Source organism: Cavenderia fasciculata, assembly GCF_000203815.1.
Source record: "Cavenderia fasciculata unplaced genomic scaffold Scf_EUAJFUG02G6ADK-5, whole genome shotgun sequence".
Classification (NCBI taxonomy): Eukaryota; Evosea; class Eumycetozoa; order Acytosteliales; family Cavenderiaceae; genus Cavenderia; species Cavenderia fasciculata.
Window position 1 is genome coordinate 214,586 of NW_004457635.1, and position 25,144 is coordinate 239,729.

At 33.4% G+C, this 25,144-nt stretch overlaps 11 protein-coding genes across 11 annotated transcripts; 5 read left to right on the forward strand and 6 right to left on the reverse strand.

The window, feature by feature from the left end:
• Nucleotides 1-586: 586 nt before the first annotated feature.
• On the forward strand, nucleotides 587-1,499 carry DFA_10948 (uncharacterized protein; the record flags this gene model as incomplete). The annotated part of the gene is made up of 2 exons (XM_004351146.1): nucleotides 587-599; nucleotides 1,102-1,499. 2 exons carry the CDS (start codon nucleotides 587-589, stop codon nucleotides 1,497-1,499), a joined length of 411 nt encoding a protein of 136 aa, XP_004351198.1.
• Nucleotides 1,500-1,637: 138 nt separating this feature from the next.
• Nucleotides 1,638-2,792, reverse strand: mdhA (malate dehydrogenase; the record flags this gene model as incomplete). Its single annotated transcript, XM_004351147.1, has 1 exon — nucleotides 1,638-2,792. The coding sequence occupies one exon, from the start codon at nucleotides 2,790-2,792 to the stop codon at nucleotides 1,638-1,640; it is 1,155 nt and encodes a 384-aa protein (XP_004351199.1).
• Nucleotides 2,793-3,442: 650 nt separating this feature from the next.
• Nucleotides 3,443-4,182, forward strand: sumo (small ubiquitin-like protein; the record flags this gene model as incomplete). The annotated part of the gene is made up of 5 exons (XM_004351148.1): nucleotides 3,443-3,520; nucleotides 3,612-3,683; nucleotides 3,783-3,860; nucleotides 3,962-3,989; nucleotides 4,148-4,182. 5 exons carry the CDS (start codon nucleotides 3,443-3,445, stop codon nucleotides 4,180-4,182), a joined length of 291 nt encoding a protein of 96 aa, XP_004351200.1.
• Nucleotides 4,183-5,078: 896 nt separating this feature from the next.
• On the forward strand, nucleotides 5,079-6,942 carry DFA_10951 (uncharacterized protein; the record flags this gene model as incomplete). The annotated part of the gene is made up of 4 exons (XM_004351149.1): nucleotides 5,079-5,508; nucleotides 5,596-5,837; nucleotides 5,895-6,334; nucleotides 6,762-6,942. 4 exons carry the CDS (start codon nucleotides 5,079-5,081, stop codon nucleotides 6,940-6,942), a joined length of 1,293 nt encoding a protein of 430 aa, XP_004351201.1.
• Nucleotides 6,943-7,001: 59 nt separating this feature from the next.
• Nucleotides 7,002-8,191, forward strand: DFA_10952 (ankyrin 2,3/unc44; the record flags this gene model as incomplete). The annotated part of the gene is made up of 2 exons (XM_004351150.1): nucleotides 7,002-7,278; nucleotides 7,359-8,191. The coding sequence occupies 2 exons, from the start codon at nucleotides 7,002-7,004 to the stop codon at nucleotides 8,189-8,191; spliced, it is 1,110 nt and encodes a 369-aa protein (XP_004351202.1).
• Nucleotides 8,192-8,380: 189 nt separating this feature from the next.
• On the reverse strand, nucleotides 8,381-9,239 carry DFA_10953 (uncharacterized protein; the record flags this gene model as incomplete). The annotated part of the gene is made up of 2 exons (XM_004351151.1): nucleotides 8,381-8,992; nucleotides 9,123-9,239. 2 exons carry the CDS (start codon nucleotides 9,237-9,239, stop codon nucleotides 8,381-8,383), a joined length of 729 nt encoding a protein of 242 aa, XP_004351203.1.
• A 90-nt stretch (nucleotides 9,240-9,329) lies between these two features.
• DFA_10954 (uncharacterized protein) lies at nucleotides 9,330-10,776 on the reverse strand (the record flags this gene model as incomplete). Its single annotated transcript, XM_004351152.1, has 3 exons — nucleotides 9,330-9,336; nucleotides 9,570-10,266; nucleotides 10,350-10,776. The coding sequence occupies 3 exons, from the start codon at nucleotides 10,774-10,776 to the stop codon at nucleotides 9,330-9,332; spliced, it is 1,131 nt and encodes a 376-aa protein (XP_004351204.1).
• Nucleotides 10,777-11,326: 550 nt separating this feature from the next.
• On the reverse strand, nucleotides 11,327-17,732 carry DFA_10955 (Kelch repeat-containing protein; the record flags this gene model as incomplete). The annotated part of the gene is made up of 10 exons (XM_004351153.1): nucleotides 11,327-12,252; nucleotides 12,334-13,189; nucleotides 13,255-15,025; nucleotides 15,869-16,115; nucleotides 16,204-16,286; nucleotides 16,812-16,865; nucleotides 16,894-16,981; nucleotides 17,175-17,252; nucleotides 17,341-17,586; nucleotides 17,726-17,732. 10 exons carry the CDS (start codon nucleotides 17,730-17,732, stop codon nucleotides 11,327-11,329), a joined length of 4,356 nt encoding a protein of 1,451 aa, XP_004351205.1.
• Nucleotides 17,733-17,783: 51 nt separating this feature from the next.
• On the reverse strand, nucleotides 17,784-18,869 carry DFA_10956 (uncharacterized protein; the record flags this gene model as incomplete). The annotated part of the gene is made up of 1 exon (XM_004351154.1): nucleotides 17,784-18,869. The coding sequence occupies one exon, from the start codon at nucleotides 18,867-18,869 to the stop codon at nucleotides 17,784-17,786; it is 1,086 nt and encodes a 361-aa protein (XP_004351206.1).
• A 1,325-nt stretch (nucleotides 18,870-20,194) lies between these two features.
• Nucleotides 20,195-22,143, reverse strand: gatC (glutamyl-tRNA amidotransferase C subunit; the record flags this gene model as incomplete). The annotated part of the gene is made up of 3 exons (XM_004351155.1): nucleotides 20,195-20,644; nucleotides 20,742-20,836; nucleotides 22,104-22,143. 3 exons carry the CDS (start codon nucleotides 22,141-22,143, stop codon nucleotides 20,195-20,197), a joined length of 585 nt encoding a protein of 194 aa, XP_004351207.1.
• Nucleotides 22,144-22,377: 234 nt separating this feature from the next.
• DFA_10958 (homeobox transcription factor) lies at nucleotides 22,378-24,826 on the forward strand (the record flags this gene model as incomplete). Its single annotated transcript, XM_004351156.1, has 4 exons — nucleotides 22,378-22,673; nucleotides 22,862-23,495; nucleotides 23,904-24,217; nucleotides 24,748-24,826. 4 exons carry the CDS (start codon nucleotides 22,378-22,380, stop codon nucleotides 24,824-24,826), a joined length of 1,323 nt encoding a protein of 440 aa, XP_004351208.1.
• Nucleotides 24,827-25,144: the final 318 nt, after the last annotated feature.

Consider the following 25,144-nt stretch of genomic DNA (forward strand, 5'->3'; position numbering starts at 1 on the left):
TAAAATGAAACTATTATTAATGTATTTGTGTAAGATAAAAAATAGTAATAAACTAATAACTATTATACTAATGATTTCTTCTTTAATGAGTAGCAAAAATTTTCATGAAATAATTAATGTTGGGGAAAGAAAAAAAATAATAATAAATATTTTTATTGGGGGAAGGGGTTTACTTTTATTTTTTAACAACATCATCAACTACTAAAAATAGTAATTTTATTATTAAAATCGTCTTGAAGAGACGCAATAAAAATCTGATTCTTTTCTCTCTCGTTTTTTTGCAACCTTCCCAAAAGCTGCACTTCACCACTTCATGACTCATCGCATAACATCTTTGGTTCATTTTTGATGAAGCAACACTTGTAGCTATGTTCGTTCAGGTCAAACGATTTAATTTTTACACAAATAGATGAAAGATAGATATAATAATAATTATTATTTACCTTGAGCAATGAACAATATTGTTTGGTCGACCAGTCGTAGAGATTAAAAATTCTATGTAGCTTTTGAACCAAAAGGATAGATACGTAATTAACCTAAACATCATCTGTACATAATCAACAACCATTGCAATGTCTACCAGTAAATGAAAAATACTAGTAAGTTCACCTCGAGATGGCATCTCCAGAGATCATAATAGTAGTAATCTTACTTATTTTGTTGTACAACATTAACAAACCCATGTTTATGGAACAGAGATGATAGTTGTGCTTGGTTAAGTCGGTAGCACCTGCTGCTATGAATTTTGATAGATTAAAACTTTCAGGATCAATGCTTGTTGCTTCACACGCCAAAACATTCGAGTCTATTGCTCACCTTATTGTATCAGAAGCTCCAAATGAGAAGAGGTTTAAATTACGACCTGCTTTCTCGAGACCGGCAAAACAAGGTTGGCTTTCCTCTATCCTTTCATGTTCTCAAAAACATTTGTTCAAGACCCAATTAAACCCTCAACATTAAATGGTAGGTAACTTATTTATTTATTCAAAAATCAAGTCGTGATTCAAATATGAATATTAACATTACCTATGTCTTTTAGAATCTTTGGAAAATAAAACTTGGTTACCAAGTTTTGGAAACTCCTCGTAAATGCTAAACTAGGTGGTGTTCACCCTGTTGGTCATTTCTCTATTGGAGAATCATCCATTGATGAGAAAACAACAATACCTATTCTCACCCTTCAACCAGGCACATTCTTCCCATCAAAGAAGAGGGTAGACAACACTGACCCAATATATATTAGAGACTGTTACATTCGACTTTTGGAAAAAATAGATTTGACTCAAAGGGTTGGTATGACTACATTGGTAAAAGGTAACCCAAGTATTGGTAAATCTATTTTCCTCTTTTTTTATCTATACCAAAAGAGACTTGACCCAAACATAAAGTCAATTTTCTTTGATGTTGCCAATGCAGCTGAAATGTATCAGTTTACATACACCTCTACTCGGGAACCAGTTGTATACTCTGGTAAAGGGAGTCATTCCAAGACAAGTTAGAAGGTGACGATCCTTCAAGTTTGTATCTTGTTGATAATTATGTTTATAAATAATACAAGTTTTGTTGTTGTTGGGTTATATTTTATATTTTTTGATTTAATTATTTCTTTTTTAATTTTTTTCTTTCTATTTTTCTGATTATTTTGGTAAAGCATCAATTTCAGATTGTAATTCCTTTGTAGTTGCATCTAATTTTAATTGGATAAATGGAGTGATTTTGAGACCTTGAACAATAGACCATTCACCAGCACGACATTGGACGGGGAAGGAAAAGACCAATCCCTTTGGAATGTTGTAAGAGCCGTCAGAGACAACAGCCATGGATACAGTTTCACCGTCCTTGGTGCCGAGTACCCAATCACGCATATGACCGACGATAGCATTGGCAGCTGATGCAGCCGAGCTGAGCTTACGCGCAGCAATGACAGCAGCACCTCTATTTTGGACTTGTGGAATAAACGATTCTTCCAACCACTTGTTGTCATTGACGGCAGTCAATACGGGGGTGGTTAACCCCTTTTCTGGAAAATCTTGAATGACAGCGTTGGTAACGTCTGGCACTTGGGTGAGTGAATGGTTACCCCAGATGGACACATTCTTGACCTTGGCGACTGGTACACCTACACGTTCGGCAATCATCGATACAGCACGGTTCTGGTCGAGACGAGTGAGTGCTGAAAAGTTGGTGGAAGGGAGGTCTGCCTTGGCAGCAAGACATGCAATGTAGGCGTTGGTGTTGGCTGGGTTGCCGACGACCAATACCTTGACACCGCGAGCTGCGTATTTGGCAAGTGCTGCACCTTGCTCTTTGAAAATGTTGGCGTTCATCTTGAGAAGATCGCTACGTTGCATACCTGGACCACGTGGGAATGCACCAACCATCAAACACACCTGGATGCCCATAAAGGCAGTCTTGACGTCGGTGGTGGCGACAGTACCTGCGAGCAATGGGAATGCACCGTCGTTGAGTTCCATCACGACACCATTCAACACTTCTTGCATCTTGGGGATATCCAAAAGATGGAGGACGACCGGTTGGTATGGACCAAACATCTGTCCACTAGCAATCATAAACACCAATGAATAGGCGATTTGACCGGCAGCACCAGTCACCAAAACACGAATTGGGTTTGGTTTGGCGTGTGGTGAAGTATTGATCACTGACCATGCCTTTTCTGGGCATGCCAATGGTGCAGTAGACTTTTGTGAGAATGGGCATTGTCCTCCTCCTCTGACTCCACTTGTTGTCAAGTGACCTGAAATATTATTAATTCTAAGTGTTGCTGATTCCATTATAATGATTATATATATTCCTCCTATTTGAATATGAATATTAAATATCAATATCATCAAGTACAATATATATGTATCTATCTAATGCTTTGTGTAACCAATCTATCTATCTATCCATCTATCAAACTATCGATCTTTCTCTCATCACAATGATCATCATCATAATGAAACAACCCTTCTATCTTCTTTATTCACTTTCTTGCATTCTTTGATAATATAATACTTACAACTATTAATGTCTATCTATCTTGTATGTAACAAGCTCAAAGATAAACCGTGAAAGAATGAATGAATGTGGGTAGTTTGCAGAGAGTATTGAAAAAAATCAAATTTCCTCTTCATGATGATTAAATTAACCTTTTTAGGAATAACCGATCATCCAACTCATAACCATTTATAAAAATGATAAAAAAATATTAAAGAGAGAATTAATAAAAATAATGTCAATAATATCATTGTTTTATTACTATGAGTTCATTGGTAGATTCTAATCGAAGTTCACAATCGTTCATTCCCACCTTTTTTTTAAAAAACTCGATTTATTTATTTATTTTCGTAGCCTGAGACGACTATCATGCACAAAAAAAATTAATTAATCTATTTTGAAATATATACAACTTTAAATAAATAAAGTAATAGATAGATAGAGAATGTCGACAAAGGAAGAACCAGGAGTCCCACAAGAAAAGAAGGAGGAAGAACAAATTAACTTGCGTGTAGCCAACTCTGTATGTGGTGTTCAAGTTGAACAAAACAAAGACTGTTCATATATATAGGTATTAGTTACTAATCATACTATCTCTTTATTTGTTTATAAAGGATGGCTCAGAAGTTTATTTCAAGATCAAAAAGACTACTCCATTAAAGAAGCTTTGTGACGCTTTTTGTCAAGTATTTATCAATCATTGCGACTTGCGAAAATTACACAATAGACTGACATTGCAAACTTATCACTAACCTAACCTCTTCCTAACCTACCCCTTCTATTAGAGACAAGGTATTAACCCAAACTCTGTTCGTTTCTTGTTTGAAGGTCAAAGAATCAACCCAGATCGTACCCCAAAGGATGTATGTACAACAATAGCAGAAGCAGTATAGACAATGGTTGTTATTCTCATTCTCATTCTCATTCTAACCATTGTTTTCTTGCTTTTTTATCAATTCAACAGTACAATATGGAGAATGAAGATCAATTAGGTGAGTAGATTCAATCAATCAATATATATTTATTGATTCACAAACTTGAAACTTTAATCATCATCATCATACTTACTAACTTTTTGTATTTATTTTACGAAACAACTCTTTTGGAATGAAACCTATCTATTCATACATATATATATATATATATATAGACTGTGCCATTGAACAACAAGGTGGCAGCTTTTAAATTGTCGATTAGTAGATAAACTATAGACAAGATACAACAAAAGGTTTATGATATATTTTTTTTTTTTATATATAATGGACACTATTAATAATAGTGTATTATACATACTCAAATCCAAACAAAGCTCTTGAAATGACCAAATTTATGTGAGGCTCAATCAAATTGATTGAATCTCCAAAATAAAGACAAAACAAATAACAATCCAATCAAACCTAATCCAAAGCCCTTATAAATGACAATATGTATGAATGTATATTGATCAACAATTTGGATAGTATTTAATTTAAACAATCGAATAGAACTTCGAAAAGCAACCGAAGTTCTGTTCTTTGTGCCAAGGGACCATATGAAAGTTTTAATAAATCAGGGTTGCCAATCGGTCTTGAGGAATCCACCAAAATCATTGATAATAGCACCAACAAAACTATTATCCAATATTATATCAATATATCGGTATTGATAGAAGATGATCAAATTAATCAAATATTTAAATAATATTTTTCCTTTTCAAATAAAGATAGATCTTAAGTTTGAATTGTGTGTAGATCTTTCTTGTTTTATATCCTGAAAGATTAGGATCACCTAGGACTTGGGAAAGGACTTAGGAACTATCTTGTTTTCATTTCCTACGTCCTAAAACTCATCTTGGTAGGCTAAGTCCTCATTCCCTTTTTGGCTTCGGGCTACTTTGTCACCTACGGAGATGAATCATAGGTTGGGGTGCCATGTCCCTCTGAGAAAAAATAAAAAACTTAATAATAAAAAAAATATCGTGTTTTCCGGATATTTTTTGAGACTCCTGACTAATAAAAGAGCCATCAATTAAAAAGATAAATTAATCATTTCAATGTAATACAATTGTATACATCTAACAAATAATAATAATAGTAATAAAAATGACACTAAATTCTCTACCAACTGCATCATCAACTGAATCATCTGCATCTTCATCGATAGTAGCACCATCGACAAATTACAACCCAATATCATATCAAAATATCACTATTGACAGAGATAATGATGATCCAGATCATCCAGAATCTTACATTTCAACAGATACTCAAACACCAAAACCAGAGGAAGAAGAATCAACCAATGCTACAACAAATAATACTACAAATAATACTACCAACACTGTGAATAATAATACAACAAATGTGGCATCACCACAAAGAGTTGGAACTTTAACGATTTTAAGATCGACACCATTGATTAGTGCAATCTTTGATCATCAATATGAAAAGGCTGAAGAGTTGATCACCACCTCTCCACATATGATCAATGTTGCTGAACCCAATCAAGGTTATACCCCTTTATTATTAGCTAGTATGTAATTTAACAAACATATTTATTTTAATAATAATAGATATCAACTTAAGTTTCATTTCTAACATTGACTGTCTTTTTTTGTAGTTGAAAATAAAAACAAAGAGGTTGCATTGGATATTACTAAAAAGTTGATAGGAGCTGGTGCAATGATCAAGGTAATGACCAAAGGTGGACATACTCCATTTGGACAGGCTTGTTCATTTGGTAATTTAAAGGCTGCTCAGTATATGGCTGCCGTTGACCAATCACTCATCGATGAAATCCTTCCAGTTCCACCTATATTGTTGGCCGCTGAAAAGGGACATTTAAAGGTAGTACAATGGTTGGTAGAAAGTGGAGCCTACATCTATGCACAATAGACCAAGACTTCTATTAAAAATAAGGGTGTCATGGCACTCCACCAAGCAAGTTGCAATGGTCACTTGGAAGTGGTTCGTTTCTTTGTAGAGCAATGTGGAATGTATATCGAAGATCGTTCAAACTTGTTGGGTGTGACCGCTCTCTATATGGCCATTGAACAAAACCATTTAGAGGTTGCCAAATACCTAAGAAAGGCCAACCCTAATGTACCCCGTTCCGATAGTTTCTTTGGTTTGTATATGGCTGCTCAAGGTGGATTAACTGAAATGGTAAAGTTAATTCTCAGCTATGGAGCCGATCCAAATCAACGTGTATCTGCTGGCAATACTCCATTGGATATTGCAAGAACCAAAAAATTCCCAGAGATTATTCAAATCTTAACTCCAATAACTTCACAAGCACTGTGTAAAACATCACCATCTGATGGCGCACCAGCATCCAATTCTTCTGGTTGTATCATTATGTAAACAACAAAAAATAAACATTAATTTTTATTCTTCCTTTTTTAAAAAGAGATATTATATATTATTATTGTTTATACTATACTTACCTCTTGGGAAGAAAACCAATTGATATTAAAGCTAAAACAAATGCAAGTATAGATTGGGCCAACAATACACTTATGAATTATGTCTCTACATATTTGAAAATCTGTGACCCATTCTGAGAGTGACTACCGTTGCAGTTTTTAAATCAAACTAAATTGAATGAACCTCACTCATATTCTATTTCTTTGATTCTTTTCTTTCTCTCTCTTTTCATTTTTTATTTTAATTTCATTAAATTGTTTGTTTCTTTTGGTCTTGGTCATTGATCTTGATCACTTCTCACTTTTGTACAGATGACGTGTAGGTGATAAGTTTTCGGAAAAAGCGTCTTGTCTTTGAAAGAAAAGATCACTTTTTTTATACGAGTTTTTTGGATCACCTGAAAGATTGGGATACTGAAGCCTACTTCTTGTTCTACAAGATTAGTGATCCTCAATATAAATACTCTTTAAATCATGTAAATCATCTACTAGTTAAACAACTACCAACTCAATCTTGTTATTCGCAATCGAATAAGAAATAGAGAACAACAAGTCAGCAGACATATCTTAGCAACACTATAATATTAATATAATATTTATGATGGCAAAACAAGAGACAACCCTAAACTATGATGAACATGATGTTCATCCAAGTAATTATCTATTAACTAATCCAACAACACCACCATCCTCTTTGACCAATCAATCATCATATGATCTAAAGAAAGGTGGATCTGTTAATATATCATTACCAACTCGATTGATTAGAGCCGTTTACAATAATAACTTTGCAGAGATTGATCAATTATTAAATACTCAACCTGATATGGTTAATATTGCTGAGCCTATCAATGGTTATACTCCACTCATGTTGGCTGGTATGTATAAATATAAATAATATAAATAGAAATACTACTATGTTACATTTACTAATATTATTTATTTAATTAATTTCTAGCTGAGAATCCAAATGATCAAATATCATATCTTGTTTGTAAAAGATTAATAGAAGCTGGAGCACTCATTAAAGTGATGACTAAAAGAGGACATACTCCATTTGGACAGGCTTGTTCATTTGGTAATTTAAAGGCTGCTCAGTATATGGCTGCCGTTGACCAATCACTCATCGATGAAATCCTTCCAGTTCCACCTATTGTAGTGGCCGCTGAAAAGGGACATTTAAAGGTAGTACAATGGTTGGTAGAAAGCGGTGCCTATATTAATGCACAATGTGTCAAGGCGTCAATGGGTAACAAAGGTATCACATGTCTACACCAAGCAAGTTGCAAGGGACACCTAGATATTGTACAATTTTTGGTTGAAAGATACAACTTTCCAATCGAAGACTGTTCCAATAAACTATCGTGTACGTCTCTATACCTTGCCATTGAACAGAATCAACTGGCCATTGCAGAATACCTTTTACAAAGAGGTGCCAACCCAAATACACCACGATCCGATGGTGTCTCTGGTTTGGCCATTGCATCATTCAAAGGATACACAGATATGGTACAACTCATCATCAAATACAATGCCAACCCAAATCAACAAACCCTCTCTGGTCTAACAGCTTTGGATTATGCCATTAAACAAGGACATCAATCAATTGTACAATTATTACTTCCAATTACTAAATCAAATAATACAAATACAACAAACTATACAACAACGACAACAACAACAACACCATTGAAATCAAATAATAATAATAATAATAATAACGATACTATATTTGCCAAACCAGCACCAAAAATACCATCCTCTATGATTATGAATAATCATAAGATATAAATTAATAATAATTAATTAATTATTATTATATAAAGGATAGAGAGAGAGAGGCAAAAACACTGTAAATAAAAACACTAATCAAAATGAATCAACAACGGCCGTTGAACAATATATCTGTCTCTCTTTCTCTCTCTCTTTTAATTTACAACATATATATATGATTTATTATTAATATTATTAATTATTAATTTAAATGATTAATAAATCATAATTTGACCAACCTAAAACCAAAACACAACACATGAAAACAGTGATATTATCCCAGTCTTCGATGGGAAGTGATTCAACGATGGCACCTATAATGGACACTACAATGAGTGAAGGTATAAAAGCATACAACGAGAAATGAATGAGATAACCATAGGATTGGATGATAGTGAGAAGCATCAAACTTCCAACGACTGAAAAGATGACAAATGATACAGAACCAACGATGGTTTTCGAACGATTATAAGGTATTCTTGCACGACCAAACTCACTTCCAATGAGACCTGCAAAGCCATCACCAAAACATAAAAGTGATAGGGCAGTGATACCAACCGGTGAGTTTGCCCAATAAATGATAGTAGACAATACGAAAATGATACCATATGTAGCTGGTCCAAACAGTAGTTCTCTAGGATTACCAGAGCGTGACATGGAATCAACCACCTTTTTATCCTTTAACAATCCCATACCAACCAATGTAAATTGAAATGTAACCAATGCAGGTATAATCGAACAATACAATCTAGATGATGGATCATTTATTGGATATAATCCCCATGACATTACATATATTATACCTGTTCCAATGTGTACCTAAAAAATAATGATGATGATGAAAGATGAAGATGAAGATCAAGATCAAGATCATCATATGACTTGAAATGTTAATGATCAATGATGATCTCTTTTTACTATACTATACTACTACTATCATGATACATACTAATTTCCTACATCTTGCTGGTGATACTACTTTATTTGAAGATAAGAATTGAGTGAATAATAACCAAGATAAACATAATAGACCAACTTTAGCAGTTGGTATAATATTATGATTCATCATGATGATTGAATATAAATATGAATATAAAAGTGATTATAAATAAATAAATAAATATATATATATATTTAATGCATTCAAAGTAGTTTATTATGAACTATAAAAAGATGTAAACAGATAATAAAAAGGTTGATAGAATTATCAAATTGTCAGAAGATTCAAATTATAATAAATTAAAAATTTAATATTTTAAAAACAATTGGGGAATGTGATTGATTTCATTTGGGATATCCCAAAATCTATAAATAGATATCTATAGATATTATCTATTATCTGATTGTTTATATTTGTATAGTAGTTATATTTATTTATTTAGACTATTTTATTTACATAATAGAACAATCTGAAGAAACAGATACAGGTGTTAATAATTTAATGATATCTTTGTGATGGAATTTTTTGGCGATGTCCATTGCTGTATGACCATCGAGTGTTTGTTGATTGGGGTTGGCATTGTATCTTAGTACTAATTTGACCATATCAGTGTGTCCTTTTTGAGCTGCCATAAACAACCCGAAAATACCATCTCTTCGAGTGATATTCGGATTGGCACCTTTCCACAAGAGGTACTCTGCCACTTCTAATTGATTTTGTTCCATGGCTAGATAGAGAGGTGTGTTTCCACAAGTATTGGATTGTTCGTCGATATAGATTCCGCATTGTTCAACTAAAAATCTGACCACATGTATTCTACCCATGACAGAGGCTTGATGAATTGCCATCAAACCCTTGTTGGCGACAGCTTCAGTGGTTAGTTGGGCACCTGGAAAGGCACCATGTTGTACTAGCCACTGGACAATATGCAAGTGGCCTGACTCTGCCGCAATAATAATCGATGGAACTGGAATGATTTCAGTGATGAGTGTTGGATCAATCGAGGCCAAATGTTGAGCAGATTTAAAGTTTCCATTTGAACAAGCTTGACTAAATGGTGTAAATCCTCTATGATTCATCACTCTAATAACTGCTCCATTTTCAATAAGTAATTTTGATAATCTAAATGATATATCATCATTTTGTATTTCATCTTTAAAATATATAAAAAAAAAAAGAAAGAGATAAAAGGTTAGGAATAAAAATTATTATTTTCACTTCTATGTTTGTACATACTAGCCAAGATTAATGCAGTATAACCATAACCAGATTCAGCATAGTTAATTAAATGTGCATTTTCTTTGTTGGTGATTAATGATTCGGCCTCTTGGAATTGACGATCTATTAATGCGGTGAGAATTGGTGTTTCTCTTTTGATGGTGACTAATTTCTTGCCTTTTGCCGCGGTTTTTGGTTGTGGCAAAGGAGGTAATAATGGAAGTCCTGGATGAAGAGGTCCTGATTGTGGAGGATGGTTAGGTTGTGGAGGTTGATGAGGTTGTGGAGGCTGGTGAGGTTGGTTAGGTTGTTGTGGTGGTGGTGGGTTCGGAGCAATGTCATCGACATCTTCTTCATCAATACCAACATCTACATCTGGTTTTATTGGTGCATCTGTAGCACATGATGCTGATGATGATGGTTTAGTTTCTGGTGTTAGTGTCATATTAGTAGTAGTAGTATTATTTAATTGCGTAGTTTGAGTGATTGATCATTCAACTTGAGTGATCGCTTCGAACCAACGGTTTATAAATAAAAATTGATCGTTTCCCTGGTTCAAAAAAAAAAAAGAAATTAAAAAAAGGTTCGATCTCCACCCTTGAAGTTGACCACGTCGATTCAGACCATGGGCAGCGGGTTTTGATTCTTGGGATTATAGGGGGGATCTTATCGTAGGTACAACTCCGACCGAGTATTGCGGTGTGTGTTTAAACAGGGGAGAAAAAAATAACAAGGTGTGATACAATCACTTTTATTATTATTATAACTAATTCTCTCTCTCTTTATATATTTGTTGTTGTTGTTTCATATTATTATATTATATATATATTTATATTATGTTGTTGATCGGGTTATATAGTATTTGATACATCAAAGGGGTGTGAGTTGGTTTTGGTTGGGTTTGGGGAGTATAGGGATTGAATAAATAAATAAATAAATGAGATATAAAGAAATCTTCTTTCTTTTTCTCTTTTTCTCTTTTTCTTTTGTTGTTTCTAAAAAGTATTTGTTAAATATTTTGTAATATCAGTAAAGGAAGGTCTTTTGTTTTGATCCTCTTGCCAACACCAAACAACTAATTTCTTCCAATTAGGGTCACAATTGTCGGGAAGTTCGGGACGGAGCTCTTTAGAGGCGACAAGGATACCCGCATTCATTGGAGGAATGCCTGCATATGGTTCCTCGCCAGTCAACAACTCCCAAAGTACAATAGCATAAGAATATACATCTGCCTTTTGATTATAACTATCGTGTCTAAGAATCTCTGGTGCAGTCCATGCAACCGTTCCAATAGTTGTCATTGTTTGAGTAAATGATGTTTCTCTTGCAATTCCCAAATCTGCAATTTTAATATTAAAATGTTTATCCAATAATAAATTACTTGATTTTAAATCTCTATGGATAATATCTAAATGATAAACTCTAATTAATATTTTGGTTGATTGAAATATTTTCTTCATTTTCTTCTTTCTTCCTTCTTCTTTTTTCTTTTTTCTTTTCTTTTTTTCATTTTTTGTTTTCATACTTCTTGAATGTAAATGTTGCATTCCACGAGCAATATCAAAAGCAAATTGAAGTAAAAGAGTTGAATCCATTTTGTTTTCACGTGAATGGATAAGATCAAACAGATTACCAGTGGGGAGAAACTCCATAACTATACACATTGGGTTGACACAATATCCATAACAATTGACAAGATTTGGATGTTGCAGTGATCCCAATAACTCCACCTCTGCCTTGAATTCGTTCATCATCTCTTCTTTTGGTTTGTCTTTGAGTAGATTCAATTTCTTGACTGCTACATCCTTGCCTTTCCAAACGCCTCTTAGAACCTTTGAAAAATGACCCTTTCCAATCTCCTTTTCAATTTTAATATCTGGATAATTTATCATTGTTACACTTGATGAAATTGGTAAATTTGCTAAATAGAAAAAAATAAAATAAATAAATTAATCCTTTGATTATTCTTTTTGTTTTGTTTTTTGTTTTTAATTTTACATACTTGTATTTACAAACCAAATATCATCTAAAATATTACCACCTTGACCTTTACCACCAAGAATATAAAGATTTGAACCATTTTTAATGAGAGCATGATGAGAATGTGGAGTGATTTGGATACCTGTGACCTTTGTCCAAAGCATCTTGTAGGATAATGTCCAAATGTCACGATGTGTTACATTTTCACGTTTACCACCTACGACGATAAGATTTCTACCGACACGAGTGGCAGCATGAAAAGAACGTTCTGGTGGTATCTCACTACCTTGTACAATTGGTTGAATCCATTCATAACTATCCAACTGGAGGATATTAATATCATTCAGGTCTTTGGTACGATTAGAACCACCAAATACAATCAACTTTTCACCTAGAATGGTAGAAGAATGACCATAACGTTCAGAGGGTGGATTACCAGTAGCTGCAAGTGTCGACCATGTCATTGTCTCTGGATCCAAAAGATGTGTATCATTTAGTATCTTTTCACCATCGAATCCTCCAAACAAGATAAACCTGTTACCATATCTCGTAAGAGTATGTCCTATACGAGGTGACGGTGAATAACTATTGATACGTGGTTGTGACCAATGAACTGTTGAATCATCGATAATAGTAATCACGTACACCTTGTTTGACATTTTACCTCCGACCATACCACCATACAAATAGAATTTATTACCAATTCTACACATATCGTGAAGATAGATTGATTCGGGTGCAATCTTTCCTCCTGTCACCTTTGGTGTTGTCGAAAGTCCCTTGTCTGCATCTATAAATTGTACAATACTATTAATATCTTTAATTCCTTCTCCACCAATTGATACTAATGACATTCCATAAACTGCTATTGAATTTGACTAAACAAATAAATAAAAGATTAATATTTAAACCAACTATATCTATTCTTTTTTTGTTTGCTTACACATCTTGGAGGAGAAATAGTAAATGGAGAAAGTTGCCAATCCAATTTTTCTTCAAGATTTGAAGATAATTTTGTAAAATGAGTAATATTACTCTTTACTTTTTTAATATTTTCCAATTCTGACAACTCTTCCTTTGTCTCTTTGACAATGGTATCATCTCCATCTGAATCATGGTTATTGTTATCATCGCTTCCATCAGATGCACCATTTAAATCATCAAAACTACCAACCACCGATGGGTCAGTGTCATTGTCTCCTCCTCCTCCACCTCTATCGTCCAACTTATTGGATCGATCCTTGTTGTGTTGGTGATTGAGGTGATTATTCTTATAGTTTAAGTTATAGTTTAGATATTGATTGTAATACCCTGGTGGAAGGGATCTACGATGATTGTCATAGGGTCTAGTACGATAAAATGATCCAGATGAATCACGACCATCATCAAATGAAGAGAATGAAGAAAACGATGCAAATGTTGGAAGATTGGGAACAGTATTTATAAAATCTGGTTGGAAATGTGATAATTGTGTTGTTTGTTGCATTTGTTGTTGTTGTTGTTGTGTTTGTGTCTGTTGTTGTTGTTGTTGAAGAGACTGTTGTTGTTGTGATATTTGTTGTTGTTGTTGTTGTAATAATTGATGTTGTTGCATTAACAGTTGATGTTGTTGTTGGAGATGTGGTGGAAGGTAATGAGTAAGACTGTTGGCTGATAATGAGGCGGTGGTTGAAGATCCACCTGAATGTGATCGGTTATGATGTTTTCCATTGGGTGTCATTCTATTGGTTGGTTTTTGGTTCATTGAATGTGTTGCCTCTTCATAAACTCTAATCTTTTCTTTTATCGATAGATCCTTGTTATTGTCTGACATTTCTTGTTGATGATGATGATTATTTTCTTTGTTGTTACTGTTATTATTATTATTTTTAGTCTCTACAGACAATGTAGAGGATGATGAAGAAGACAAAGATGATGATGATTGATTATTGGTCGATATTCCACGTCCATGAGATGATATACTATACACGTGATTGTCAATATACATAAATAAATAAAAGGTGGCAGCAAACCACACGGGCAAAGGTATGGATTGCTTGAATGTTACATGTAGTCCATGTACAATAAATACGACAACCGCCGATACAAACAGATAATAGTAGCTGATTGGTATAGTGTTGCCAAGTATTCTCTTTGGTGGACCACTTATCATTGAAAATACAAATACAAATGGTGATAGAATCCAATTTAATAGTCTACCTTTGAGATTTTTGTTTGTTGCTATTGTTGTTGACGACGTTTTCAATATAACTTGTTCTTCTTGTTCCTCTTCTTCTTGTTCTTCACTTGTTTCTTCATCTCCATCTTCTTGTTGTTGTTCATGTTGCTGTTGATTACTGTCATCTTTGTTTGTATTTGATATCATATTATTGGTATCATTAATATTTGAAAGAAGTGGGTCAAATGGAATAGGAGAATGGGATGGTGACGTCTTGTTACTATCACTTGACATTGTTGTTGTTGATAGTCTTTCCTTTAATGGTGTCGGTGGACTACCATCATCACTATTATTATTACTATTACTATTATTATTGTTTAATAAAGCAAATGTTATTCTTCTTTTTGTGGTTGGTGATAGGTTGGATGACAAATCATCCTTGTTTGCAACATGTTGATCAACTAGCAGCGATTGACTTCTATTTCTCAATGATGACCCTTGTTGTTGCTGTTGCTGCTGTTGCGGCTGCTGATTAATGGTTGTGATTGTCGCCAGTCTTTAAAAATATGAAGAGGAATAGGAATCGACTACTACTATTGCTGCTGTTGGTTGGTATGTTAACATGTATCTCGATATATAATATATTGTATGTGTATGTATCTGTATTATTATCTATATTAATCTTTTTCTATTATTGTATTATTGTTTGTCCTGTTGTTGATGATGGCGAAGTGGATGGTTGGTTCTTTGACACCTTTCCTTTTTACTTTTTTTGTAAAAAATATAAAAAAAAGGCAAAGAATCTGAATCTACCTATTATGTTTGACCTAATATTATAAGTAAAGTAAAGTAGTGTAGTCTCTTTACTACCTTTTATTATTATTATTATTATTACAAAAATATAATATTATAATAAACAATGAATAATAGATTTTAAACAATTACCAGAGTACAGTACTAGTGTGTGTTATCGAGTTGACAAATTATCTTTATTTCCCACCCATTCCATCCCATTTGTTAATTTTAGACAAATTTTCAACGATTGTCGTGAGTGGAAGAGGGACCCAAACCCACTTAATTTTATCGTCTTTATTGTGAACTGTGTACTCGGTTCATTCTTCTACCATTCAATAGAATAATTTAGTATATTTTTATTATTCCTAAAAGTAATTATCAATGTCATTGTCTTTCAAAAAAATAGAATAGAATGGAATAGAATAGAGTTTATTTACAATTTTGGATTAGAATCTAACACTTTTAACAAATAAGGGAGGTTTGGTTGTATTTGCGGAAATGAATCTATAAACAAATAGTAAAGAAAGAAAGAATGAATGAAATCAAAAAAAGTAAGTATATTAAAGATAATTTTCCAAAATAGGAAGATTAAGAAAAAGCATACCCAAAAGTATAAATTTGTTCTGGTAATATACCATCTTGGAAATCTGGTAACATTAATTCCAAGGCATCATCATAAAACTTTGCATTCCAAATAGAGTTTGCTTTGAATAATTCCAATCCTGCTGCATGAAGTGTAATTCTTCTAACCTTTTTATTGGTTAAATTCTTTAATGATCCTTTAAATTGTGCACACTCTGTCCATGCTCCATCAACTGTAATATTGAACTCTATTAATTGTTTTGCTTGAACTATTGGTTGATCAACATAAATGATAAATTAAATATTTAGAATTAATTCCAACTTTTAGAAATATTAAATTATATTTAACAAACATACGATTTGGTCTACAAATGGCTGTTGACGAATCAGAGATACAAAATAAACCTTTTCTACAACTTCTAGGTCCACATAATTCAACACTATAAGAGAATTGAAATGTTACAATACAAATAAATATTATAAATATTAAAAAATCAATTTTAATCATTGTAAGTGTGTAAATAATAAAATAAATAAATAAAATAAATAAATAAAATAAATAAATAGATGATTAACTTCTTTAAAAAAAAAAATGAATCAAATCTTTGTTTGTATATTTTAATTCTCTTTATGAAAATCATAATGTACATCAATTATTTACACTAAAATCAATTTGGATAAAAGATAGATAGATATCTTTTGTAAAATACTAAATGTGGTGATGATAAGTTGGTTAATACATTAGTGTGTGTGAGTGAGTGTTAAAAGTGTTCAAATTGGTTGATGGAAAACGGGAATCACAGTATTATTTAAATTGTTGTTTTCGTATAGGGCTATTTATTTGTTTACCAGGCATATTTGTATTATGTTATCCCAATCGTTTGTTCTTCTTCTTTTGAGTACTGCTATTATTATTATTATTTATAATTATTATTTGTTTAGTTGATGTTATTTATTATTAATACTCTATAGTTTGATGAAATTCATTAGATGCTTCTTCTTGTTCTTGTTCCTGATGACTTGATTAATTATTATTATGTACACTACAATGGTAGAGGATGAAAGAGTTTTTTTGTTTTTTGATGAGGTTTATCTATTATATTATAAATCATTTGCCAAACCCAATCTACGACTACTATTATTAAATTATCTCTTTTGAGAGAGAGAGAGATTATCGTTTAGTTGATTTCATAATTAAATTAAAATCATCTGCTATTTCATTTTCCTTTAATGCAAATACAAGTGGTGGAGCTAAAAGAAATAAATAATTAAAAGAGTTAAAAAAAAGAGTTGATCCATCAATTCATCAAAGTATATTGGCAACTTACGAGTAGGCTTTTTCTGTGTTTTAGGTTGTTCTTTTTGTGCTGGTCTTCTTCTTGGTCTTAATGGTTTAGATTCTCCATCTAGATAAAAAAAAAAATATTAAAATTAAATTAATTAATATATGGATTCATTATTTAATTATTAATTATTATTTAACTAATTGCTTACCTGTTAATCTTAGTGAATCCTTTTCCTCTGATATTCTTTTTTGTCTATCATTTAACATGCCAACCATTTTTTCTTTCAAATGTTGGGTTTCCTCATCGTATTCATCATTGAATTGTTGCAATTCGGCAGCAAAAGTGTTCATAATATTCTGTAGTTGATAATTCTTCCAAGTCTCTGCGACTTGTATTTTCTTTTCCTTTTTGACTTCCAACTCTCTCATTTTGTCTTGATAACTGAGATGGTCACCTAATTATTAAAAAAAAATAAACAAATTAGTAAATAAAGAATAAACCAAGGGTTACATTGTTTGTTTGTTTGTTCATTGTAATACGTCATTTTTAAAAATGACGATCTATCTCCTCCAATCTAATTATTAATTTTTTGCTTTTCATTTTTCTTTTTCAATTTTATACATACCAACTTTAATATCATCCATTTCTTTTTTAATTCTGATTTAATTTATCTGTAAAGAATTTTTCTTTAAGATCTGCAAACTCTTTTTCTATTTTTTCCATGTTTCCCAAGCAATCCAGTCTTCTCTTTGCCTCGATATCGGCCTCTTTGTTGACACTATAACTGCTCTTTCCAATGGCTTCACCGACACGGTCCTTGTTAAAGGCCTCTTCATAGTCTGCAAATTCAATGTCTTGATCTCCTCCTCCTCCTCCTCCTGCCCGAGGCGTCTCTTGTTGTGCTTCCTTTCTTTTCTTGGTCAACTCATCCTCTATCGTTCTTGGATCAATCTCTTCTTCTTCCTGTTCCTCTTCTTGTTGTTGTTCCTTGATCTCACTGTCTGTACCATTGGTATCCTCGTTGGTTGTGACAGCTGCTGCTGCGGTAGTCGTAGTAGTAGTGCTGGTTGATTCTTCTTCATCGTTATCATTTTCCATTTTATCTTCTGTTTCTGTCTCTGCTTTTGATTTATCTTGTCCATCTGCATCTACCAATTCTTCGTCTTCCTTATTATTATTATTATTATTATTATTATTATTATTAATTATTATTATTTCGGTTTTACCATTACTACTACTAGGTGAATTGATATTATTATTATTATTATTATTATCTTTCTCTTTATCCTCTTCTTTGTCCTCTTCTTCCTTTTCTTCTTCTTCTTCTTGTTTTCCATTTTCTGTAGATGTTGTAGAAGTCGTTGGTTTTGGTGAAGGGGATCCATCTCCTCTATCTTTTATCTTATTTGTTTGATCATCTCCATTATTATTATTTTTCTCCTTTTCCTTGTCTACTGCCGCGGTTGTATCGTCTTTATTTTCCTTTGATTGCTCACCACCATTCTCGTCTCCTCCTCCTCCTTCTCCTTCTCCCCCTCCATTACTGCCATTCGGCGATTCTTTAGTTGAAGGTGATAATTTGGAAGATATTATAGAAGAGGATGATGTTGTACTATTTGAATCAATCTCCATAGAGTTGCTGTCTGCTGCTGCTGTTGCACTGGTTGTTGTAGTTGTTGGTGTTGTTGTATCTGTTGATTCTTCTTTTGACATTGCTAAAGATTCATCTGATTTCATATCTATAAATAGTCATAATAATAATAATAATAGTAATAATCGATCGATTGATCAAGATTGAAAATACTAGTTAGAAATCATCATCGATTTTAGAGTATAATAGTATAGTATATTGTATAGGTTGATTGAATGAATTGATATGTATATATTTTAAAATCGAACAACAAACTTCTTCTTCTTCTTCTTTACTATCCGATCGATGATAATGATGTTTGAATGCTGCTATTCACATGAATGATTGGAATTGAATGTCTATATTGCTTGCTGTTTTCGAAAAGACTGTTGCTTGCTGCGATGTGTATGTATGTGATAACCTTTCTGTTCTACCAATCTCGCAAAAAGGTTGTTGCTAAATTAATCTTTTTTTTTTTTTTTTTTTTTTTTTGAATTGGAACCAAAATTTGGAAGTTCACCTGTCCGTTGCGACAACAGGCTGGCAAACAAAGAAAGTATGCACGTAAAAGGGCAATATCACAGTAAATAAGAACAACAATGATAAAGAAACCCACACATCTTTCCTACAACACCTTTTTGCCAAACCCACACAACACTCCCTACCTCCACCACATATGATCAAAAATACTTTAACTATTATTATTATTTGTCTGAATATGATGAATTGAAGATGTATAAACTATATATATTTATATAGTTCATTCAATTATTGATAGTTGTTGTTGTGAAAGGGTATCTGGTGATTGATCATATGATCTTGTTGACTATTCTTACCATTCATTCGAATACTTTTTGTTGGTCCGATGTGTTGTAATACTACTACGAGCAAACTGAGATCGATTTACTAACTAACTTTTACTTTACTTTGAGCTACTAATATTTGTTGTTGTTGTAAAGATATCTATCGACTATTTAGATGTTATAAATCTATCGTATATCTGAAGTGTCAATATTAACTCGTCGTTTTTGTGTTACTAATACTAAACTACTACTGCTGAATTCTCTCTCTCTCTCTTTGTTGATGTTGTTGTTCTGTGTATATATATTAAGAGTTGATTGAATTATTTTGATAAATATAATGATTTGAGAATGAGATGTAAATATGTAAAATATCGTCAAAGTCGACTATACGTAGGTATCGAATGAATAAACAAGATAAAACAGACAACCAACCAACTTGCTGTGTCTGATGACCCACCTCCCCCTCACTTTATTATTTTGATTTTTTTATTCAAGGGTGTTAATTAATTTATTTATTTACATTTTTGCTCGTAAAGAGAGAGAAAGAGAGAGAGAGAGAGAGAGAGAGAGATATAGATAGAATACAAGACATATAATATATAGTATAATACTTTATGTTATGTTACTACTTAAAATTCTTCATCATCATCTTCATCTCTATTGTTTGTCTTGTTGTTGTTGGTACTATTACTATTGTTGTTATCCAAAGTTTTAACTCTCTTTGGTACTTTGTAGAAATTGGCAATAGTAGATGTTGAATGTTGTAAGATTGTCTTTGTTTTCAAGTAGACGTCATCATCATTATTGTCGCTGTCTTTGGAAGAAGTGTCTTCATCGTGCATGATAATATGATCATTTTCGAGTACAGAATGCATTGGCTGTACACCTGTTGTATCGACTTGCTGCATCGTATCCATTGCATGTAGTACACCACCCAATTGTTTACAGTATGAATCTATATCGCTGTCCTTTAGCTTTAACATTGACAATGATGCCAAATGTTCCAATTGCTCTTTGGTAACTATATGTTGGTGTTGTTGTTCTGCTAATTCTCTAATTGACCATTTTTTATCCCAATCCTATAATGAATGTTGTAGTAGAACAATCAATTAGTTAGTTACCAGCCTATAGGTATGTATGTATGTATCATATGACGATCACATGTGGCTTACTTACAATCGTTGCTGTTGTTGAGTAGGAGCAGTAAGAGTATGAAGATGCAAGTACTTGTTGTTGTTGTTGTGATAGTCTCGATCGAGATACTGCTCCAACTCTATATAATAGTCGATTCATGATTATTTAAGTATTTAATATCGTACGTAGATTTACTACTGCAGTCGAGCTTCTGCAACAACCGAATTTAATCAAAGATTCACGACTCAAAAACAGACAACTTATTGAAAACCGAGCTTGTGATTACCTTTTTCCAAAGTATCTGTTTTTTTTTAGAAAGGGCAAATAACAAGCAAAGATATCTTTTTATCTGTAGTCTATCTATCCGTTTCAAAAACAGCGTATGAGATGATTATAATAATTAATTTAGATATTGTGCTTTGCTGGAGCCACGCAAACAAAACCGAAAGATGTAACCCTAAATGATATCTTTCGTCATCCACGCCGTTTCATTTAACAAATTATCAAAGACCAATTATTATTATTATTAAATTCAAGTCGAGGTCTCCCGTGGGTTTTTATCATCAAAATAATGGAGATTAAAAAGATAAATACTACTCTATGCCCAAGTTTGATATTTAATACCAAATCCATTAGAAAAATGCGAGGGAAAGAGTGTACTGTCCTTCCATCCATCCATCCACCTACCATGGTTTGATATCTTGGCATTGACCTTGTGGGGTTGGTTGACAAACGCAGATTAGTGGTGAGATAACCTCTTTTGAAAATTCCGTTGGATAGGGTGTCACTCACTCTCTGTCTCTTTAAGAAAAATAGATTGCGCTTTAATTAAATTCTTGCTCGAGCGCAAAGTATCTTTAATATTGTGTTTGCAAATAGTTGGTGATGGCAACACCACAATCTTTCATCTCTTCCCCATTGAGCTTGAATCTTTTTTTCAATAATCGAAAAACCCAAAAACGAGCAAGATTGATGCCAATCTACAGAGGTAGAGCCCCCCTTGTTTTTTGAATCCACTGCGGTTGACGACAAAAAAAAGTTGGGTTGGAATAAGGAAGGGCGAGGGGTGCAAGCGAAGAGTGAAATCGATGAAGGGGAATGAGCACTCAGAGAGTTGGGCATGGCAGTGCGACGCACTACTCAGATATTTTTCTGTTTCTTTAGCTATTCGGTTTTTTTTAAGGATTTCAGTGTTCGTTTTTTAATTTAGCTTTTAATTTATTTTTAAAATTAATTTACTGCTGAAGCAAGAGACTAGCTGTCTGCACTATTGAGAGTAAATTAAAGACATATTGAATATTTTATATTGTACTTTTTGCTGTTTTTTTTTTTATATTAAATTATTTCCAACCAATAGAAAACGAATCGATTAATTGTTACTCTTTTGTTTCTATTCTATTATACTATTACGAATCTCGACTACTATCAACAATAGTCTCATCATTTTGTATTACCAACTCTCATACCACCACCATCCCCTTCTCATCCAACCAGGAACAAAAAGACGAATCAGTTTTAACAAAAGTGTCATTTGACATCACCCAAACCAAACAAACAGCATAATAAGAATATTATTTATTTATTTATTTATTATCAATTCAATCAATCAACCAATAATAATCATTCCTTTTCAAAATTACTTTTTTTTTTGATTACGAAATAGAATAATATTATAATAATGGAAATCATACAAGAGCAAAATTTAATATTTGCAAACTATAACAAAAATAAGAATAATGGATTACTATCGTCCTATGTCAAGCCAACGCTAGACGAAAATAACAAATACAAGAGAGTAGCACATTCGATGAATCCCAGCCTTAAAAATAGCAATAATAGTCTCTCAACATCGCCAATCACCACTCCTCCACAAGAACAACAATTATCATCATCAAATCCAACTTCAGACTATGAAAATGATTCATCTTCAGACATTGAATCTTCATCTTCCAAACCCCATGATAATGATGAAAAGTAAGTAAAAAGTTTAAAAATATAATATGTGTCTCCCCCAATATTAAATTATTAATATTGAGAAACGAGACGAGGAGAGGACAAGTCCACAAAAAATATTTTCGTTTACGAAAAAACCTCTCGTTGGAAAAAAAAAAAAAAAAGTAAGTCAAAGAAACATTCAAAATATTAATTTCTTTTTTTTTTAGGGAAATTGGATTGGTAGCAAATATATTATTAAAAATATCGTCAAAGGAGATTACGATTGTGTCGACTAGTAGTAGTACCAGTGCAACCAGTCTTGTCCCAAATAATGACTCGCCAGTACTTGCACCAGCCAAGTTGGCCGACAGCACCAACTGTGTTCCATTTGGCGCTCTCAATTTAGATACAGAGATGGGTAATACCACGGCCACCGCAACCACAAGCACAGGAGGTAGCAGCGGAAGCCAAGGTAGCAGTCTCGCCTCCTCAACCTCATCCACACCCGTCCTCAGTGCATCGGCCACTGGTATCAACCCCGTCGTTTCAACCACCACAGCTCCAGTTGTCACTACTACTACCACTACTACCACACCGACTTCTTTAACATCATCTTCATCTTCTACACCAACATCTATATCCGTTTCAGCATCCAACTCGTCATTGTCACTCAGTGCATCGACCGACGCAGCCGACAAGAAAAAGAAACGTCAAAGAACCAGTCCAGAGCAACTCGCCATTTTAGAGCAAATCTTTGAGACTGACAAGATGCCCTCGCAACAGATCCGCCATCGTTTGGCCAACCAGCTGGGCATGTCGTCGAGACGTGTCCAAATCTGGTTCCAAAACAAGCGTGCCAAGGTAAAGAGAGGCGTCTTTGGCGACAAGGACGGCGGCGACGATACCATGGACGGCGACGAAAACGACGAGCTCGATGACGACGAGTCCAACTTGACCATTGATGACGGAACCAGTATTTCCTCCTTGATTTCCTCCTCCTCACCACTTGTCCAATCGGCCGACAACATAGTCCCCTCCATCTCACCGTTGATGTTATCGACCAATGGTTCGATTGCAACATCACACCCCCTCCTCACCACCCCAACTTCGACACTCGCCACTTTTTCCCTTTCATCTTCGTCGGGTGGAATCAACACCACCACCTTGTCCTCTCTGTCTGGCCAACCACCACTCAAGAAAAAGATGATGTCTTCATCATCGAGCTCGGTGCCCATCACAGCAAGTCACTCACCACTCTCACATCAAAAGAAGCAACACAAGTCGCGTCCAACCTCACCCACCCAATTCAATTTCACTCCAGTCTCTTTTCCCTCATCACCTTCTTCTTCCTCCTCCTCATCCCCTGTCATTGGCAGCAATATCAAGTTGAATTCCAGTTCAATTGGAATCCCAACCTCTGTCTCTACCGCCTCTGCCTCTAGCTCTGCCTCATCACCCAACAGCAATTTTAAACAATATAATTTTTCGTTTGATCATCATACCACCACGGCCAACAACTCGCCTCCACCTCCATCCTCTAATGAACAATACAAGGAGATTCGTTTTCACAATGTTACTTTAAAGTAAAGTAACTAAATAATAATAATAATATTAATAACAACAAATAATAATAGTAGAATGCGTGATCATTCGTAAAATAGTAATAGTAGTCGCAATAACCAAATCCAAACCAAACCAAAACAATTAATTTCCTGATGTGTTTATAAATAACAAATAACAAAGAGAATAACAACAAATAATCCCAAACATCAATCAACATATAACTCTTTTTTTTTTCCCATCCATTATCGGCTTCAACTCCTACAACAATACTCACCACCCTCATTTCTCTTTCACAACCAACAACAATAACAACCAATCATGTAAATTAAAATCCATTTTTTTTCTTTTTGTAATAATCAAATATACAGTATATATATAACAAAAAACCAACTAGAAGAATCAATAACAACAACAACAACAACAACTTGAAAAATTAAATAACAATAATAATAGTAAATAATAACTTTTTAAAACAAAAAAGAGATTGAACAACAAGATTAATATAATTGTAAATAATAATAATAGTCTTATTTTTATTCAATCATAATAGTCTTGGTATCAAAAAGAGTCGTCCAGAGTGTCGTAGTAGGTGTAGTGCAGGAGTATCCATTTCAATTTCCAGAATATAATATATATAAATAATTCCCTCCCCAACCCCTCCCTCCTCCTCCTAATATACTTTTTAACTTATTTTTTCCCTTTTCCCCTCAACAAAACCAACCCATCGTGGTAGGAAACAAACAATCCACCATAATCCTTTTTACTTTAACAAATAAACTTTTAAAAAACATTATAAACAAAAACTATCAAGGACCTGTGCATTATCCAATCGATCTCTTTCTCTTTCGTCTTTGGGTGCACCCTTTATTCGTTTTTTCCGAAAAGTAAAAAATTGAAAAAAACGAAGAGTACTCAAAAGTACTACTTTATTGTTAATTGTTCTTATT